We start from the raw sequence: 18,476 nt of genomic DNA on the forward strand, positions 1-18,476 counted from the left end.
TGGGAACAAAGAAGTAAAACTTGACACTGTTTGCAGATGACATGTTACTATACACAGTAAACCCTAAAGAAGTGACCAGAAAACTACTAGAACTCATCAACGAATTTGGTAAAGTTGCAGGATACAAAATTAATATACAGAAATCAATTGCATTTCTATACACTAACAACAAAATGGCAGAAAGGGAAATTAAGGAAATGATACCATTTACCATCACACCAAAAAGAATAAAATACCTAGGAATAAACCTACCTAAGGAGGCAAAAGACCTATATGCTGAAACTATAAGACATTGATGAAGGAAACTGAAGACATAAACAAATGGAAAGATATACTGTGTTCTTGGATTGGAAGAATCAATATTGTTAAAATGGCTATACTGCCCAAGGCAATTTACAGATTCAGTGCAGTTCCTGTCAAATTACCAATGACATTCTTCAAAGAGCTGAAACAAAAAAATGTTGAAATTTGTATGGAAACACAAAAGACCAAATAGCCAAAACCATCTTGAAAAAGAACGCAGCTGGGGGAGTCAAGCTCCCTGACTTCAGACTATACTGCAAAGCTACAGTAATCAAAATAGTATGGTATCTGGCACAAAAACAGACACATAGATCAACAGAACAGGAAAGAAAGTCTAGAAATAAACCCATACACTTACAGTCAATTAATCTATGAAAAAGGAGGCAGAAATATACAATGGAGAAAAGACAGTCTCTTCAACAAGTGGTGCTGGGAAAACTGGACAGCTACCTGTAAAAGACTGAAATTAGAACATTCTCTAACACCATGTACAAAAATAAACTCAAAATTGATTAAAGACTTAAATGTAATATCAGATACTATAAAACCCCTAGAGGAAAACATAGGCAGACACTCACGGACATAAATCACAGCAATATATTTTATAACCAGCTCCTGGAGTAATGAAAATATAAGCAAAAATAAACAAATGGGATCTAATTAAACTTAAAAACTTTAGCACAGCTATGGATACCATCAACAAAATGAAAAGACAACCTAGAGAACGGGAGAAAATATTTGCTAATGATGTGACAGACAAGGGACTAATTTCCAAAATACACAAACAGCTCATATACCTTAATATCAAAAAAAAGCAACCCAATCCAAAAATGGGCAGAAGACCTAAACAAGCAATTCTCCAGTGAAGACATACAAATGGCCAATAGGCACATGAAAAAATGCTCAGCATTGCTAATTGTCAGAGGAATGCAGATCAAAACTACGACCAGATATCATCTCACACCAGCCAGAATGGCCATCATTGAAAAGTCTACAAATGATAGATGCTGGAGAGGATGTGGAGAAAAGGGAACCCTTCCACCACTGTTGGTGGGAGTGTAGATTGGGGCAGCCACTATGGAGGACAGTATGGAGGTCCTTAAAAAACTAAAAATAGACTTATCATGTGATCCAGCAATCCCACTCCTGGGCATATACCTGGAGAATAATAAAATTCAAAAAGACACCTGCACCCCAATGTTCATTGCCGCACTGTTTACAATAGCCAAGACATGGAAACAAGCCAATTGTCTATCTGACAAGGGATCAATATCTAGAATGCAACTGACCCTTGAACACAACACAGGTTTGAACTGCACGGGTCCACTTACATGCAGATTTTTTTCAGCAATAAATACTACGGCACCACACTATTCGTGATTGGTTGAATCTGTGGATGCAGAACCATGGATACAGAGGAACAAGGTCTGTGGAAGGCTGACTGTAAGTTATAGATGGATTTTCCACTGTGCAGAGGTTTGGCACCCCAACCTCCAAGTTGTTTGAGGGTCAACTGTATATAAAGAATGTTTACTACTCAATAACAAACAAACAAACAAACAACCCCTAACAATTTATTTTAAAATGGTCTAAGGACATGAGTAGACATTTCTTCGAAGAAGATACATAAATGGCTAATAAGCACATGAACAGATGCTCAACATTATTAGTCATTAGGGAAATGCACATCAAAACCACAATGAGATGTTACTTCACACCCACCAGGATAGCTTTAAAAAAAATGGAAAATAACAAGTGTTGGTAAGGATGTGGAGAAACTGGAACACTTGTGCACTGGCGGTGGGAAAGTAAAATGGTGCAGCCCCTGTAGAAAATAGTTGGGTGGTTCCTCAAAAAATTAAATAGAATTATCAAATAGTCCAGCAACTCCACTTCTAGTATATATCCGAAAGAATTGAAAGCAGAGTCTTGAGCAGGTACCTGTACACCCATGTTCATAGCAGCATTATTCACAATAGCCAAAAGGTGGAAATAACCCATATGTCCATCAACTAAGCAATGGATAAACAAAATTTGGTATATCCATACAATAAAATAATATTCATCCTTAAAAGAGGAAGAAAATTCTGGCCTGTGCTACAGCATGATTGAACCTTGAAAACATTATGCTGAGTGAAAGAAGCCAGACAAAAGGACAAAATGATATAATTCACACAACACTGTACATCAACTATACTTCAAAAGAAAAATTAAAAATAAGTAACAACAAGGGGGAAGGGTATAGCTCAAAGTGTTAGAGTGCATGCTTAGCATGATGGAGGTGCTGGGTTCAATCCCCAGTACCTCCTCTAAAAATAAATAAATACACCTAATTATCAACCCTCCCCCCCCAAAAAAAATAAGTAACAACAAAACTATACGATTCCACTTAAATGAGGTTCCTAGGACAGCCAGATTCATAAAGACAGAAAGTAGAATGGTGGGTGCCAGGGACTGGGGGACGGGGATGGGGAGTGAGTCTTTGATGGGGACAGAGTTCCAGTTTGGGAAGATGGAAAAAAGTTCTGGAGGTGGAGGGTGGTGATGGTTGCACAACAATGTGAATGTACTTAATGCCCTAAGCAGGACATGTATAAATAGTTAAGATGATAAATTTTATGTTCCCTATATTTGATCACAATTTGGAAAAGAAAAAGCAGGAAGCTACAGTCTGTATTAATTGCCTTACCTTTGGATGGCTCCCTGAGCACATATAATAAGGCATATGCTATTGTGCCAACACCAAGTGCTCTCAGTAGCCAGTTAACAGGAAGACAAACAGCTGCCCTTGGGCCTCCCGTGTCCAGGATCTGAGCACAGGATTCCCTGCGGCCCAAGCTGTTCCCTGTGTTACCAGCCTCTCCCCACTGGGCATTCAGGATGTGGCTCTTTGCCAACTGCACTTCATTTGTTGAAAGCTGAGACCTATCAGATTCTGATTTTAAATCCTCCCAAACTTTCTGGCATTCCTCCCTGCCTTTTCTTGATGGAAGTATCTAAAATCCACAGAGGAAATATCCACTTCAATGCCCTCCCCACAAATTTGCAGGAATTTCAAGTTCACAACAGTCTGGCCAGGAGGATGGCCCCGGATATGTGAAGGCACCCAGTCTGGAGTCCTCCTTGGTTCCCTAAATGACTAATCCCATCCCTTTATCAGATCTTGAACATGTCAGGGAAATGGGGATGCACCCACTTTTCATTTTCAGGAAATGTGAGTTTTCCAGAAAGTCATGAGTTTAGAAGCACAGAACACCCTTTCTCAAGCCCTGGGCTGGACATCCTGCCATGTTCAACTCAGTTTTTCCAATGAAGCTAATATTTACTTAATATTTTCCTCAAACTCATTCACTTAATTTTTTTCCCTTAAATAAATTCAGTCTCACCACTAGGTGACAATATCCATGAAGTTATAGGACTAGTTACATACGTTTTTCTAAAATACATTATATTAAATACATAACCACCATAATATTTTGTGCATGTATACTTTTCATATATGGGATATTTCAAAAATAACTTATGGCACTTCTCTCTTCCTCCAAAAACATCTTTAAGTTATTTTAACTCAGGAATTTTTTTGAACATGGCATTTGGACTCTGCCCTCAGGCTAAAGACAAAAAGAACTAGAAGCAAATACTAAATTCTAACAAGTAGGCTTTCTTTTGGTGAATCATGGGTTAGCAATTCCGAAATTCCTTTCTGTTTATTCTAGGCTGATCAAAGAAGTGAATGCACTGGGGATTGCGGGGGAAGAGCGTTCACACTACTGGTGGAAGGAGTCACAATTCTGTGGTGTTGGATCAGAACTGGAGGTATCTGTGCAAACTCCAGGGTTTTGATACAGAAATGGGTGTGGAGGTGTGTGTGTGGATAGGTGTGAATGTACATGCCTCTATTTTCCAGCTCTGTCCATTGACAGCTCAGAAGCAATGACATCCTAGCAGCAATGAGCACACCCAGGTCTAACCTGCTGGTGTTAAATATTATTCTCCATTAAAAGAATGAAGGCTTTTTCAGAGAAGTTGCTCATTTCAGGGATGGGGCAGAGAAAGTACAAAGGTGAACCGGAAATTACCATATGACTCAGCAACTCCTCTCCTGATAAATAAATAAATAAGTATGTGTGTGTGTGTGTGTGTGTGTGTGTGTGTGTGTGTGTGTATGAGAAATGAAGACCTACAACCACATAAAAACTTATGTGAATGTCCATAGCAGCATCATTCATATTCATAACCAAAAGGTGGAAATAACCCAAATGTCCATCAATGGGTGAACAGATAAACAAAATGTACAACAGAATATTACTAAGCGATGAAAAAGAGTGATTAATGCTACACTGATTCATGCTACAACATGGATGAACCTCAAAAATGTTACGCTGAGTGAAAGAAGCCAGATACAAAAGACCACCTCTTATATGATTCCATTTACATGAAATGTCCAGAACAGGCAAATCCATAGAGATTAGTGGTTATCAGGGACTAAGAAAAAGGAAGAATGGGAGTGATAGTTAATGGGTATGGGTTTCTTTTGGAGGTGATGAAAAGGTTCTGGAATTAGGTAGAGGTGATGGTTGTACAACTCTGTGAATATACTATAAGCTGCTAAATTCTATACTAAAATATAAAGAGTGAATTTTATGGTACCTGATTGTATCTCGATAAAATTATATTCCAATTTTAAAAAAAGCATACAAAGCATCTGACATCCAACACTCAGGCAAAAATCAGAAAGGGGGTGTAGGGGGAGGATGTCCTGCTAAATGCTATGTAGGATCCAAGGTAGGATCCTGGAACAGGAAAAGGACATTAGTGGGAAAACTCGTGAAACCCAAATAAAGTCTAGAGTTTAGTTAATAGCAATGGACCAATGTTGGTTTCTTCATTTTGAGAAATGCAGTCACTATTTAAGATATTAACACTAGGGAAAATCGAGTGAAGGGTAGATGGGAATTCTTTATATGACCTTGGTAATTTATCTGTAAATCTAAAATTTCTCTGAAATAAAAAGTATATTTCAAAAAAGTGAGCCTGGAACCAAAAAGGAAGGAAGTGTTCAAGAATGCCGGGGACATGGTGAAAAGACAAAGGATCCCACCTGAAGGGGCCAGGGGCCAAATCTGGGACAATTTGAACATCAAAGTTAAGAGAATAAGAGACTATCACTTATTGAAAATGGTAAGTACCCATGAGTCCACAGAGACACTAACAAACTTACAGTGGAAGGCCATAAAAAATGTAGAAGGAAAGACACAATTAGAAAACCACCATTCGGCAGCCATCGTGCTAAAATAACAACTGATTCAGGAGAGACTCACCAGAGGATGCTAATATCGTCTCAAAGTATCTCTTTATGGTCTCAAAGTATCTCTCTATGGGATAGTTTTTAATTACAAAGAGCAAGATAGTAACTTTGCAGGAAAGAAATTCACCAGACCTCGCCTTTAGCAACTGATGGAGATCAACGGTACCAGTAATGAGACACAATATACACAGTGCCTCCTGATACCATGCACAGAAAAGGACACAACACTACTTCTGTGGGATTCCTGCCCCAAACACCCAGCTTCAATCTAGTCATGAGGACGCATCGGAGAAACCACCTGAGGGACCCTCTCCAAAGCACCGAGCAGTTCGTAGCAAACATGTTATGCCATGAGACACAAAGTAAGACTGAGGGATTTTCCAGATCATGGGGGATTAAAGAAATGGGACAACTGAATGACATGCATAATCTGGAATTTTCTTTTGCTGTAAAGGATGTTAATGAAATGACTGGCAAAAACCTGACTCAGGGCTACAGATGATAGAATTGTATCAATATTCAGTGAGTCTGATTTTGATCACTGTGCTGAGCCTGTATTTTAGGAAATATACAGTGACTTATAAGGGTAGAGGGGTATCATGTCTGCAGCTGACACAGAGCATGACGGCTCCTCAAAATATTAAATACAGAATTAGCATATGATGCAGCAATTCCACTCCAGGGTGCACACCCACAAGAATTGAAAGCAGGGTCTTGAAGAGATATTTGTATGTCCATGTTCATAGCAGCATTATTCCCAAGAGCTAAAATGCAGATGCCTCCCAGCTGTCCTGACCAATGAATGGATAAGCAAAATGTGGTATACACGTGCAACGGAATCTTAATCAACCTTCAAGGGGAAGGAAATTCAGACACATGCTACAACATGAATGAACCTTGAAAACATTATGCCAAATGAAATAAGCCAGACACAAAAGGACAAAATTGTATAGTTTTGCTTACACAAGGTCCCTAGAAAAGACAGATGTATAGAGACGGAAAGTTAAAGAGTGAGGGCTGGGGGCTGTCAGGAGTGAGGAATGGGGAGTTAGCGTTTAATGGGGACAGTTTCAGTTTGGGAAGAATGAAAAAGTTCTGGAAATGAATGATGGTAATGGTTGCAAAACAATGTAAATATACTTAATGTCCCTGAACTGCACACTTAATAATGATTAAGATGGAAAGTCTGATGGCATATATATTTTACCACAATTTAAAAAATGACTTGAGAGTCAAGAAAAAAATTTTAACTTTATCTATGTAGCTACCTATTTATCTATAAAGAGCAAATGGAATATAGTGTTAACATTTGGGGAATTTGGGTGTGAAAGGACTTCTTTGCACTATTCTTATAATGTGTCAAATGTTTTTTTAAATTATTTATTTGGGGGGTAATTTGATTGATTGATTGATTGGTTTTAGAGGAGGTACTGGGGATTGAACCGAGGACCTCACGCATGCTAAGAATGTGCTCTAGCCCTTGAGCTATATCCTCCCCCACCCCAATTTTTTTTTAACTGAATGGAATAAAGATTGTTTCCTCTTCCCCTATGGCTTGGAGGAGAAATCTCTAGTATAGACCTTCTCCCAACATAAAGTAAAACAACAACAACAAACAACAACAACAACAACAACAACAAAAACTCACCTATCTATGCATCTGATCAACCACAACCCTATTTTTCCTTACCCTCCTGTCCCTTGCTGCTTGAAATTTTCCTGCCGCCTCCCCTGTTGTTTCCTTATGGCCCTGGCAGCTCTTTCTGGCAACAGAAAATATGTTGAAAGGCCAGTAATTAAAAGACTCCATCTCCCAGATTAAGTGAGGACTTTTATTTGTTCAGAGTTTCACTTGGGGAGTTGTCCCCAAACTGAGACTGCTGTACACAAGCCCAGGCAAGTCAGTTTGGTGGAACCACCTCCGCAGGCTGGGGTGGGGGGACTGCTGCTAACTCGATTAGTGACTAAGCCAAGGAACCCTCTGTGGGGTGCAGGAACTCTCTGGGTGGCCACTGTGACATGTTACGTGCCCAGGCAAGACACCCGGCTCAGGGCAGCAGCCCCTCCCCATGGACCCTCTCTCTGCCCCTCTCCCTTGACCCAGTAGAACAGGTGCCATGTGCTGAGCACCCTCACCAGCCCAGAGCAACTCAAGGGTGGCTCCCACTGGGTGATGTTTACCGAGCATTAGTGGGAAGAATCACCCACATGGATTCTTCATGGCAGGAAATAAACTGGGGCCACCAGGGAGCCACGAAGTGAGTCACTTTCTTCTCCTGATCTTTGTCCCTCAAGTCCTCTGCGTCCCCACCTAGATCCTCCCAATCTGGGGGAAAAAAAATACAGAAACCACCAGCAAAGATGGACACACACCCTGTGGCCAGCATCCCCACAGAGAGGCATCCACATGTTCACCAGAGACCCTGAGGGGGCGTCCCTGCTGCTTTATTCTTGGGGAGCAAATCCCAAAGCCCCCAGGGCCAGGGCCCATGGGAAGAGGGGTGAGTTAGAGAAGGAGCCAGTTGCCCCCCTCAATCGCTGGCCCCCACTACACTAATGCAGGCTGAGCAAAAGCAGCTGGAGCTAGAGGAACACAGAGGCTGTGCCATCCCATTCATTGGTTTGCAGCTTGACAGCAGGCAAAACTCACCTGTGGAGACTGAGCTCAGGACAGCAGCTGCTTATGGGCAGGATGAAGAGTGATGGGGGAGGCGAGGGGCAGGAAAGAATGTTTAGGGTGGATAGAAATCTGCCAACTCTCTTGATCAAAGTATTGGTGACATGGGCTTAAATACTTTTCACCAAAGTGACGGGGGCACTAAAGATCTGTTCATGTCTTTCTACAAATTATTCCCCAGTTCTAATAAGGGCAACAGTTGCATGTGGGGGGCACCAGTAATTGAGCTAAACTCTTTGCCTCTAAACTTTCTGCTCCAAAAGGGCCAGATAGGTTCTCCTGGGGTGGGGAGCAGTGCACCCCAAGTCCCACAACAATCTGCAGTGAGTGCAGTTACCAAGCACATACTGTGAAAGGAATGGGGCTTGTGCGCCCCAGATGACACATTGTCTACACCCTGTCTACCTGACAAGACCCCGCCGCACGGCTGCGTCTGACCGATTCCCTTGACCCCACAACAAAGACCCCCTTTGTTCCCTGGTTAATATCCTTAGCAGGTCTGTCTAGACTCACTGTGCCAGTGATTGTCCCGTGAAGTCACCAGGACCTGGGACCCAGCTCTTCCTTGCCCCGCTTGGGCAGGGAAGGCTCCAGAAGCCCCCAAGACCCAGAGTTTCCAGCCCTCAACACCCACCTGAGCCTCCTAGGGAGAGACAGACCCAAAGCTAGCATCCCACGTCCACCATCCAAGACCTGGGAGAGACAGGACACTTGAAAAATCCACTCCCTCTTGTGTGAGGGGCTGAAGGGAGGTGCCATCCTGGGAAAGAGGCAAGGAGGGTTGCCCCTCTGTCCCTAGAACTCCCACCTCCTAAATGTGGCTGGTGGGAAACAGTCCACTCTCTGCTGGGACACAAGTTCACCCAGGGCACGAGGAAGGAAGGTCAGATGAGAGAGAAAGACAGAGAGACAGAGAAACAGAAAGAGAAGAGGAGGGGAGGGGGTGAAAGACAAAGATGGAAAGAGACTGATGGAGAGAAAAAGGGAGAGAGACAGAAAAAGAGTGAGAGACCAAGAGGGACCCATAGAGAGGCCAAGAGAAACAGGCAGAGACAGAAGAGGGGAGAGACAAAGAAATAGAGAGAGAGAGACAGACAGAAACAGAGAGATGGAGAAAGGAGGGGGGAGAGACAAAGAAATAGAGAGAGAGAGACAGACAGAAACAGAGAGATGGAGAAAGGAGGGGTGAGAGATTGAGAGAGAGAGAGTAAGAGACAGGTGGGAAGAGACAGAGACCCAAGAGTGGCCAAGAGAAACTGAGAGACAGAAGAGAGAGAAAGACGGGGAGAGAAATATGGAGAGAGATGAGAAAAGAGAAGGGGAGAAACAGAGAGAGACACACCCAGAGAGAGGCTAAGCATGACAGAGACAGAAAGAAGGGGAGAAACAGATGGAGAGATGCTAGCTGGCCCCTGGGAGAGGAGGAGGACTTCCTTCTACAGGTGGCAACTTGAGCTTCAGAAAAATTCGTTGGGACAGGAAGTTAACTGCCGATCACTCTGCCTAACCAAACACCCATCTTCAGCTTGAGGTGACAGACATCAATTGTCACCCACAACTAGTGTCTGGATCACACCAAAAACACCCCGAGGAGTATTTTCTTGAGGGACGAGTTTGAGCCATCCAATGCCACCCTTTCCAGGGGCAAATCCGTATTGTCCAGCAGAACTGAAAAGTGCCAACAGCAACTACGAGCCACTCCACTGGCAGATCCTGCAGATGCCCTGCTTCACAGAAAGTGGAGGACCAAAGTGAGTCTCTATTGACACCAAGTTGTAGCAAAGGCAAAATGCACCGATGATGGTTATAAAGTCAGCAGAGGTTTACACCTGGAGGTGGGGGTGGGGCGCAGTGGGAGTAGCTGAGAAAGGACACTAGGAGCGTCTGCAATGGAGAGGAAAAGAGAAGTGGCTGGCAATGTTCTAGATCTTGATCTGGATTCAAGGGATGCGAAGGTGCACATGTGTAAAATTTCAGGGAGTTAGCTGCACACACTCAGCATATGCATGTGTGACTCCAGGTTTGTTTTTCAAAAGAGAAACAATCAGATCTGGGAAGGTCAGCGTCATTTTAGCTGGGGAATGGTGGAGATTCCTCTCTTCTTGTTTCATAAACATGAAGAAGAAAACTGGAAGTCTTCTAGAGGCGAGGTCTGGAGAGATGGTTGACTAAAATATAAGGGGTATTTCCCCTCCAGCAGCAGGATGAAAAGCTGCTATCCTCCACCATCTGAGTCCCAAAGCTTGGAAGGATTTCCAAAGATTGTTTAATTGATTTTTCTCCTATTTAGATGCAGATCATAGTGTCTGGGGCCCAGGAATTCAGACACACGGCTTTGTGTCCACTCAGCCCCGTGAAGACTCCTGTCTGAAACTCGCACAAAGCCAGACACACATGTCTTCAGAAACACGCTGTTTCCTTTTTGTCTGGGGCTCCAGGGAGCGGGTGCAATGAGCAGGGCCTCAGACACGCTCCCATCTGCAGGGTCCGGGGGACCCCGTCCCCCTGTCCTGCTAGCAAAGTGGGGTGAAAATTTTCAAAATGGGGGAGGAATAAGGCTGAGATTTTGAGGTCTGGAAGAGGGGTGATCAGAAAGGTGGGGAGCCCCAACTGACAGTTGACACACTGAAGTTTCAACTTGGATTTTTCTCCAAATTCAGGGCTCTGGAGTGGGAAACGGGATGCTTTAAATCAAGCAGCTAATGGGCTAGGAGTAACACGAGTTTGGCTCCGGTCTCTGCAGATCTGATTTATATAAGGAGAAAACGTTTCTCTCTCTCTCTGCCCATTGTTCCCCAGTCTGTCCCTCCAAATGCCCCATCTGACAAAGAAACTGGACAGTTCACGACAGCGGGAAACCCCCCCCCCAACCAAAATGCAGCCTCCTCTTACTAAAGCTGCCAGGAGGCAACACTGAGGGTCACTGCACCCCCTCTACAAGGTTAATACATCCCCCAACAACCCTACCTGGTCCCCCCCCAAAACCTGGTTGGAGCATGGGACACTTCTGAAGCAAGGCCACTCTGGTTTCTGGGCTGGATGATCTTGGATAACTCTGGGACTCAGTTTTCTCATCCAGAAAGTGGGCCCAAGAATAACTGCACCTAAGGGTTGTTGGGAGAACTCAGTGCTGGGCAGCAAAAACAAAACAAAACAAAACAAAACAAAACAAAACAAAACAAAAAAAACCAACAGCAACAAATACTGCTTGGCATAGAACAAGCACTCAACAAATGTGAGCTACAGCTGAAACTATCTCGGAGGAAGTGTGTGTCAGGCTTAAATCTCTCAGGAAGCTTCACAGGAGATGTTCTCTTCGTAGATTCCTTTCTTTCTTTGGTGCCAAATATTTCCAGGGGAAGCCCAGCCCCCAAGCCTGATTCCTCCCCTCTGGATCCAGTTACCTGGACTGCAATCCAGCTGGCGTTCACCGTGTGTTCCCCAAAAGGGCCAAACCCTGAAAAAAAAAAAATAATAATAAAAGCGGCATGTCACCACCCAGTGGCCCTCCGTGGCCCAGCCCAGGGCCAGGCTGCTGCTTTCATTCAGGCGAATGGAGCTGGGAGCCTTGGGAGCAGCTGCCACCTGGGACATAGTTATGGGGTGCACCCAGCAGCCCTTCAGAGCCCTCCACCACACATACCTGTCTGCTCTTAATTGAAGCTGTGAGTCCTTTCTTGGCCTCGCTTTCACCTGATCTTTGTGCCCGGCAAGGGGTCCAGCAGCCTCCTTTTGCCCCAGAAAGGCTAGCTTTGTTCCTGTCTCAGTTTCTTTCCCTAACCTCGACCCCCAAATATAATTATTTTATCACTATCTTTGTGCTTCTTCCTTGGACTCTGGGGCTGCAGGGCCAGAGGAGCTCCAGGGATCACCACCTGGTAAGGAATGGCCCTTAGAGGATGCACATGGGTATCACCCAGGCCAAGCTGTCCAGACACCATCCTGCCAGCCTCCTCCCTACCGACTCAAACTCCAGGCCCCATTTATAAACCAGAAAGTCACCTGAGGATGCTAAATGCTCTGTATGCCCTGTGGCATTCAGCCTCACTGTGTACCCCTTTCAGGCAAGGGTGAATTTTACAGGCCCATTTTACAGGAGCTGGGACTGAGGCACAGAGAGGTGAAGCCAGCTGCCCAAGGTCACACAGCAAGAAGACAGAAGAGCAGGGATTCAAATCCAGACCCATGAGAGTCCATGATCTCCCTCTTCTAATCACCCCAACACACTGCCTAGAAAATAAACTCCAAGAGAGGCTGTCATTGAAGCATGGGTCACTCCACCTGGGCTGAGTGTCCAAGTGGTGTCAAGGCCCCGGGGAGAGATGCTATGCCCTGGTACAGCAGGGAGTCTCCAAATAGGGTCAGAACCTCTCCACCCCATTCCTCTTCCTGCACAGACCAAGTATGAGTTTCAGTTCAGCCACTTACAAACAACGTGCCTCTGTGAGCCTCAGTTTCCCCGTCTTCCAAATGGAGACAGTGAAGCTGTAATGAACTCATGTAAGAAAAGTGCCCAGTCCAGTGGCTGCCTGCTGAGTCAGCACTGGAGTAATAAAAGCAGATATAGAAGGCTGCAGGGGACAGGGACCCTCTGGCAATTTTACACAATTGTTAGTCAGGTAAGTGGCTCCTTCCATCTTCCTGGGATTCCAGGACCAGCTCCACCCTCCCGTGGCTACAAAACACCTATTAGAACCTTAGGTGAATTTCTCACTGTACTCCTCCAGACAGGGGGTCAAAAGGATCCCTCAGTCAGAGGCCGGCCGGAAGCTGATGCTCACGAGGCCCCTGAGGCAGAGTCTCCTCGAGGAGGAACAGTTGGTTTTGGGGAGTTGGTGACAGCGGCGGCCAGGCTCACCCACAAACAGCCTGGGCAGAAAAGATTTTGACCAAGACAGTCCCTGGGAAAACCAGGCGAGCGGCCGGGTTCCCGAGGTCCCCCAAACTCCACCTGTCTCTGCCTAGAGGAGCAGCCCCCCATTAGCGCTGGGCTCTGGGAACAGTGGCTGGCAAGAGATTCATTTGTCACCGGGGCACTTCCTACCCGCAAATCAGTCTTTGTCCCCTGGGACCCGGACGGTGACAAACCCGACCTCGGGAGGGGCAGGGAGGAGTCCAGTCCAGCTTGCCGGCAGGGTAGACAGAACAAACAGGTGCCCGTTGGGTCACTGTCCCCAACCGGGGAAGGAAGGACGCCAGAAGGGCCTGCTCCGTGCGGGACACTTGCCAGGAACCCCCACGTCTTTCCCTGCTCCGACCCCTGACAGGGGGACCACAGGAGCGCTCCCTTCTTCACTTTCTGTATCCCACTTTCTATGTCGCAGGGACTGACTTGGGCTCCCGTGGGCGATGACATCTTCCAAACCTGGGACGACTTCTATCTAGCACCTGCCCCGCCCGGGCCACGGCGCTCCTCCCGGCCCGGCTGCCTCCTGAGCCTCCCGACCCGCCCCTGCCCCGGGCCGCTGCCACCGCGACCGCCATCAGCGCACTGCCCGCGTACCCGTCACCACCACTGCCTTCCTGGGCTGCTCCATGGCGGCTTCAGGCTGCGCCTCTGACCCGCTCCTGTCGGGACTTGAGAGTCCGCTGCGGCCGCCTCCCCCGCCGCCGCCGCCGCGGGGACCCGCCGCCGCCCCGCCCCCAGGCCCCGCCCCCGGCCCCGCCCCACTGCGTGCGCGTCCCCGGGCCCGAGACGCAGCGTGCGCGCCCCATCCCTAACTCTCACCCCAAGTTTCTGACTGCCGGTACTTCCCAGCCTCAGTTTCCCCACCTGTAAGATGGGGACAGTTCGTCCCGCAGTGTGTAGTCAGGCACTGAGGAAGAGCCGCTCGTTTATTCCGCAGGCGTTCACTGAGCGCCTGCTGTGAATTATGCCGCTTCCCCCACCTCCCTGTCAGCAAGTCTCCACTATTCAGCCCCGTTTACAGCTTAGGAAACTGAGGCATAGTTCGGAAGGCCACTCACCTAACGCCTCCTGAGGTCGCAGAAGCGCAAAACAGGCTCCTATGTTGCTAAGGAGGCTGATGTGGCCCCAGAGACCTCAGCCTCCCCTCCTTCCATCTCCCCAATACTCAGCTGCTCTAACCCCAGCAGCCCTCCAAGGGCCTAAAACAGTCCCACCTCAAAGCCTTTGCACTTGCTGTTCCCTCTGCCTGGAACATGCTCTGCAGTTACCGGCTTCTACAGGGCTCAGCTGGAACATCACCTCCTCCTAGGGGTCCAACTCACCCTGGCCAAAATCTCCACCCCAACTCACTACCCCAGTAGTTCCATCCCATTTCCTTGTTTCCTCCTCTTCATAGTTGCAATCACATTCAGAAATCATTCCTTTATAGGCGCTGCTTTTCTGATTTCTTTTCCATTTCCTGCCCTGACTTGCAGGGCAGGGGCATGTCTCCATTAGAGCCACGTGCCTGGCACACAATAGGTCCCCAACCAACGTTTAGCAGAGGCCAGAATTCCTCCAAAAATAGCCAGAAAAATTAAGCTGAGTTTCTGGCTACATCATTAGAAACTGGGCTGGACCTTGGACTTGGGTCACTGACATCTCATTCCAAGCAGCCTTGGCCCTGGATTAGCCAGGGTGCTGACCAAGGACTGTCTGCCTCTGTCCCAAGCCTCAGAATACCCAGGGCAGTGTCTCTGGACTGCCAGGAGCCTTGTTTGTGAGCTCAGACCAGAGGTCACACACTCAGCAGCTATTTTGGTCTCTGGCAGCTTCAGGTAGAATTCAGAAAATCTGAGATCCTGCCTGGGCCGGTTGTGGGACTGAGACCTCTGCCAAGTGGAAGAAGAGAACAGAACAAAAATCTCACCAAGAATCAGGTTTTATAACTCAAACATGTAATGAGTGTCTGGTACTAAGTGCCAGTGTTGCTGCTAAAAGCCGGGGATGTGGAGACAGGCAAACCACAGCAGGTTTCATTCCCCTCAACACACTGGGGGAAAAAAAAGAGGAAACTGATGACACTCAGAGTTAGTGGTGATGGGAGAAACTGAGTCACATGCTATTGCTGTGAGTTACTGGGGGTAAAGGCTTATGTTCCCTGGACATGGACCCTGTTTAAGCACATCACTTTTCAAAGGTTCTCTCTTTTTTAATATCACAAACCCTTGGAGGAAGGAACTATTCTTATCCCATTTTGCAAGTGAGGAAACAGACCCAGAGCAGCTAAGCCACTCGTCCCAAGTCACACATGGAAGGGGCTGGGATTTGGATCAGGAATAAGTGGGTGAGTCCTTAGCAGAGGACAAATGGGGCCGAAGAAGCCTGGCTGGAGGGACTGAGATATGTGTTCACAATCCGACTTTGCTGTAGTGTAACCAGCAGCACACGCCTATGAGAGGTTAGGTGAAGGGATGGGAAGGGATGGAGCGCCCTTTTTTAACAAAGCAAGATGGTTACATTGGAAAGCCAAAGGCAATAAAGTGGGGCAGCTACTGTGGATAAGTTTGGCAGAAGTTAAATGTAGTTACCATAGGCCCCAGCAGTTCCACTCTTAGGGAAAAACCCAAAATAATTAAAAATAGATGTTCAAATCCTGTAGGTGAAAATTCATGACTGTACAATTCACAATCGCCAAAAGGTAGAAAAGGAAACAAATGTTTATCCATAGATGAATAGATAAACAAATTGTGGCCCATCCACACAGTGGAATGTTACTCAACAGTAAAAACGAAGGAAGCCCTGACACATGCAACGACGTGGATGAATCTTGAAAACATCACACTGAGCGAAAGAAGCCAGACCCAAAAGGCCATATAGTGTATGGTCCCACTGATATGAAATGTCTAGAGCAGGCAAATTCATAGAGACAGAAAGCAGATTAGAGGGGAAGTGGGGGAAAGCGACTGCTAGTGGGGACAGGGTTTCTTCTGGGAGTGATGAAAGTGTTCCGAAACTAGATAAGAGAAGGGGAGTACACAACATGGGGGATGTATTTAATGCCATTGGATTGTACACTTTAAAATGGTTTAAGTGGTGTTTTGTGTATTTTATCACAATAATAATAATAATAATAATAATAATAATAATAATAATAATAATACCAGTGTGGAAGCATTGATGGAAAGAAAATCAAATGTAAGAGAAAGAAAGATGTGTTTGTGAATGCAGAAAATAGGAAGGAAGAGAAAGAAACTGCTAACAGCGGGGTCTTTGGGGAGGGAACCAGAATGTGGGTGGGGGTGGAGGCGGGACACCCTCAGCCTTCCTTCCACGTGTACATACATCAACTACTCAGAAATTAATATGATAACAGGCCTCTCTTTTTTAAAAACCACCACTAGATTTTTTTAAAATTGAAGTCAAACACACATAAAATTTACCATTTTTAAGAGTACAGTTCAGCAATGTTAAAAGTACAGTGTTGTGCAACGGGTCTTCAGAACTGTTCTCATCTGGCAAAACTGAAACTGTACTCGTGAAACAACTCCCCATTCCCTCCTCCCCCAGCCCCTGGCACCCACCCTTCTACTTTCTCTATGAATTTGACTACTTCTAGAGATTTCATAGGAGCGGACTCATACAGTATTTGTCCTATTGTGACTGGCTCAATCCACATAGCATAATGTCCTCAAGTTTCATCCATGTTAGAGCAGGTGTCAGAATGCCCTTCCTTTTTAAGGTTGAATAATATTCCCCCGTATGAATGGACCACATTTGTCTATCCATCTATCCATCAGTGGACACTTGGGTTGTTTCTGCCTTTTGGCCATTGTGAGTAATGCCACTGTGAATATGGGTGTACAAGTATCTTTCTGGGAGCCTGCTTTCAATTCTTTTAACCACTCAACTTTTCTAACTTCTTAAAAATAGTTTAAGATTGATGCAAAGTTGCAAAAATAGTTCAGTTTCCATGGACTCTTAACCAAACCATTGTTAAAACCAGGAAATCGACTTTGGTACAATATAATAGACTCAGGTTCCACCCCTTACTTCCCAGAGTTGTAAAAAAAAAAATTCGTTTGTAAAGAATTGTTTCTTTTTGAATTCTTATGCAATTTTCTTAGAGAGAATGGAGGACAGCAAGTATGGTGGTTAGAGCCAACTGGCCTGGGTTCACCTCATGTGGTGCGTGCTCTCAGATGAGTTTTTTTCCCATTCCAAACCTCAGTTTTCTCATCTGTAAAGGAGTGCTAGGCCCCTGTGAGTCCTGGGAAGGGAGGCCAAGTCTACAATAGCAGTATTAGCATAGATAACAAAGTGATCACACAGAATGTCTTCATAGGGCGTCTTTTTTTGTTTTAATAGAATGGGCTGAGTACATATGGGCAGAAGAGAGTGATATATTGCTTAGTCAATCAACAAACCCATAATCTACGCAGTCCCTTCCACATGCCCTCGCTCCATGCCATCTCCAATCTCTCCTAACCCATGTCACAGCTGTAATTTCACATTTATTCATGTGAGTGTGCAGCAGTTGACTGTCTCTCCCACGAGACTGTGAGCCTGGGGAGAGCAGGGACCTAGTTTAACTCGGTCACCACTGCACACAGGGCCCAGCACACAATAGGTGCTCAATAAATGTACCAAGTAGAGCAAAACCCACCTGGCTAGAGATTGGCTTGGGAGAGAAGCTACATTTCTCTGTGGGTTCCCACCCTAAGTGCACCGGGAGACTGGGGGCCCAAGACTTCAGAGAATCAGGTTGGGGAGGCTGGGACTGGAGCTTTCTGTGTTCAGATCCTACCCCTGGGATCTCCAAGGCTCTTCTCATGGCCAACTCCTGCTAGGCGTGGCCTTGAGGGAGAAGGGAGAGAGAGTGGAAGCGCATGGGACCACATGGCTCCTTCTTGGTGCTCCTTCCTTTTGGCTCTGTCAAGGGCAAACTGGCCTCAGTTCAGGAACTGGATGGGCCTTTTGGCAGAATTAAGCAGAAGGATATCAGGCAGACATGCACATTTAAAAGGGTGAATGCCTCTATGTCTCCTGGTGGTCTTGGGACGTGTGAGTCCTTTAGGGAGCTCGGGCTAGAAGATGGAGGGGTGGTTTTGGTGACTGCCCATTGCCAGGTCCCCTCCATGGTCTGCTTACAACTCTGCCTGCTCCCCATCCCACAACACACGAACGTTGAGGCTGGACCTGGCTTTCCTTTGGATCTGTGCTAGCACACAGTAGGTGCTCAATCAATTCTTGAGATGTAGGGAATCATGGGAGCCAGTGATCAAGCAGTCCATGTGTTC

At 46.0% G+C, this 18,476-nt stretch overlaps 1 protein-coding gene across 5 annotated transcripts in view; it reads right to left on the reverse strand.

Annotated features, from left to right (window-relative positions):
* PGPEP1 (pyroglutamyl-peptidase I) overlaps positions 1–13,949 on the reverse strand; it is a 30,422-nt gene extending 16,473 nt beyond the window's left edge. For 2 of the 5 annotated variants that reach the window (XM_032465274.1, XM_032465272.1), the window contains exons 1-3: positions 13,792–13,880; positions 11,693–11,745; positions 11,256–11,392 (exon numbers count right to left, since the gene is read on the reverse strand). In XM_032465274.1, coding sequence (XP_032321165.1) covers positions 11,256–11,363 — 108 coding nt within the window. In that variant the 5' untranslated portion in view covers positions 11,364–11,392; positions 11,693–11,745; positions 13,792–13,880. Of the gene's footprint in view, positions 1–11,255; positions 11,393–11,692; positions 11,746–11,931; positions 11,952–13,791 lie in introns of those variants that run through there. The other 3 variants (XM_032465273.1, XM_032465275.1, XM_032465276.1) reach the window with 3 other exon arrangements.
* Between the last annotated feature and the right edge of the window lie 4,527 nt (positions 13,950–18,476).

The sequence above is a fragment of the Camelus ferus genome, chromosome 22, assembly GCF_009834535.1.
Source record: "Camelus ferus isolate YT-003-E chromosome 22, BCGSAC_Cfer_1.0, whole genome shotgun sequence".
NCBI lineage: Eukaryota > Metazoa > Chordata > Mammalia > Artiodactyla > Camelidae > Camelus > Camelus ferus.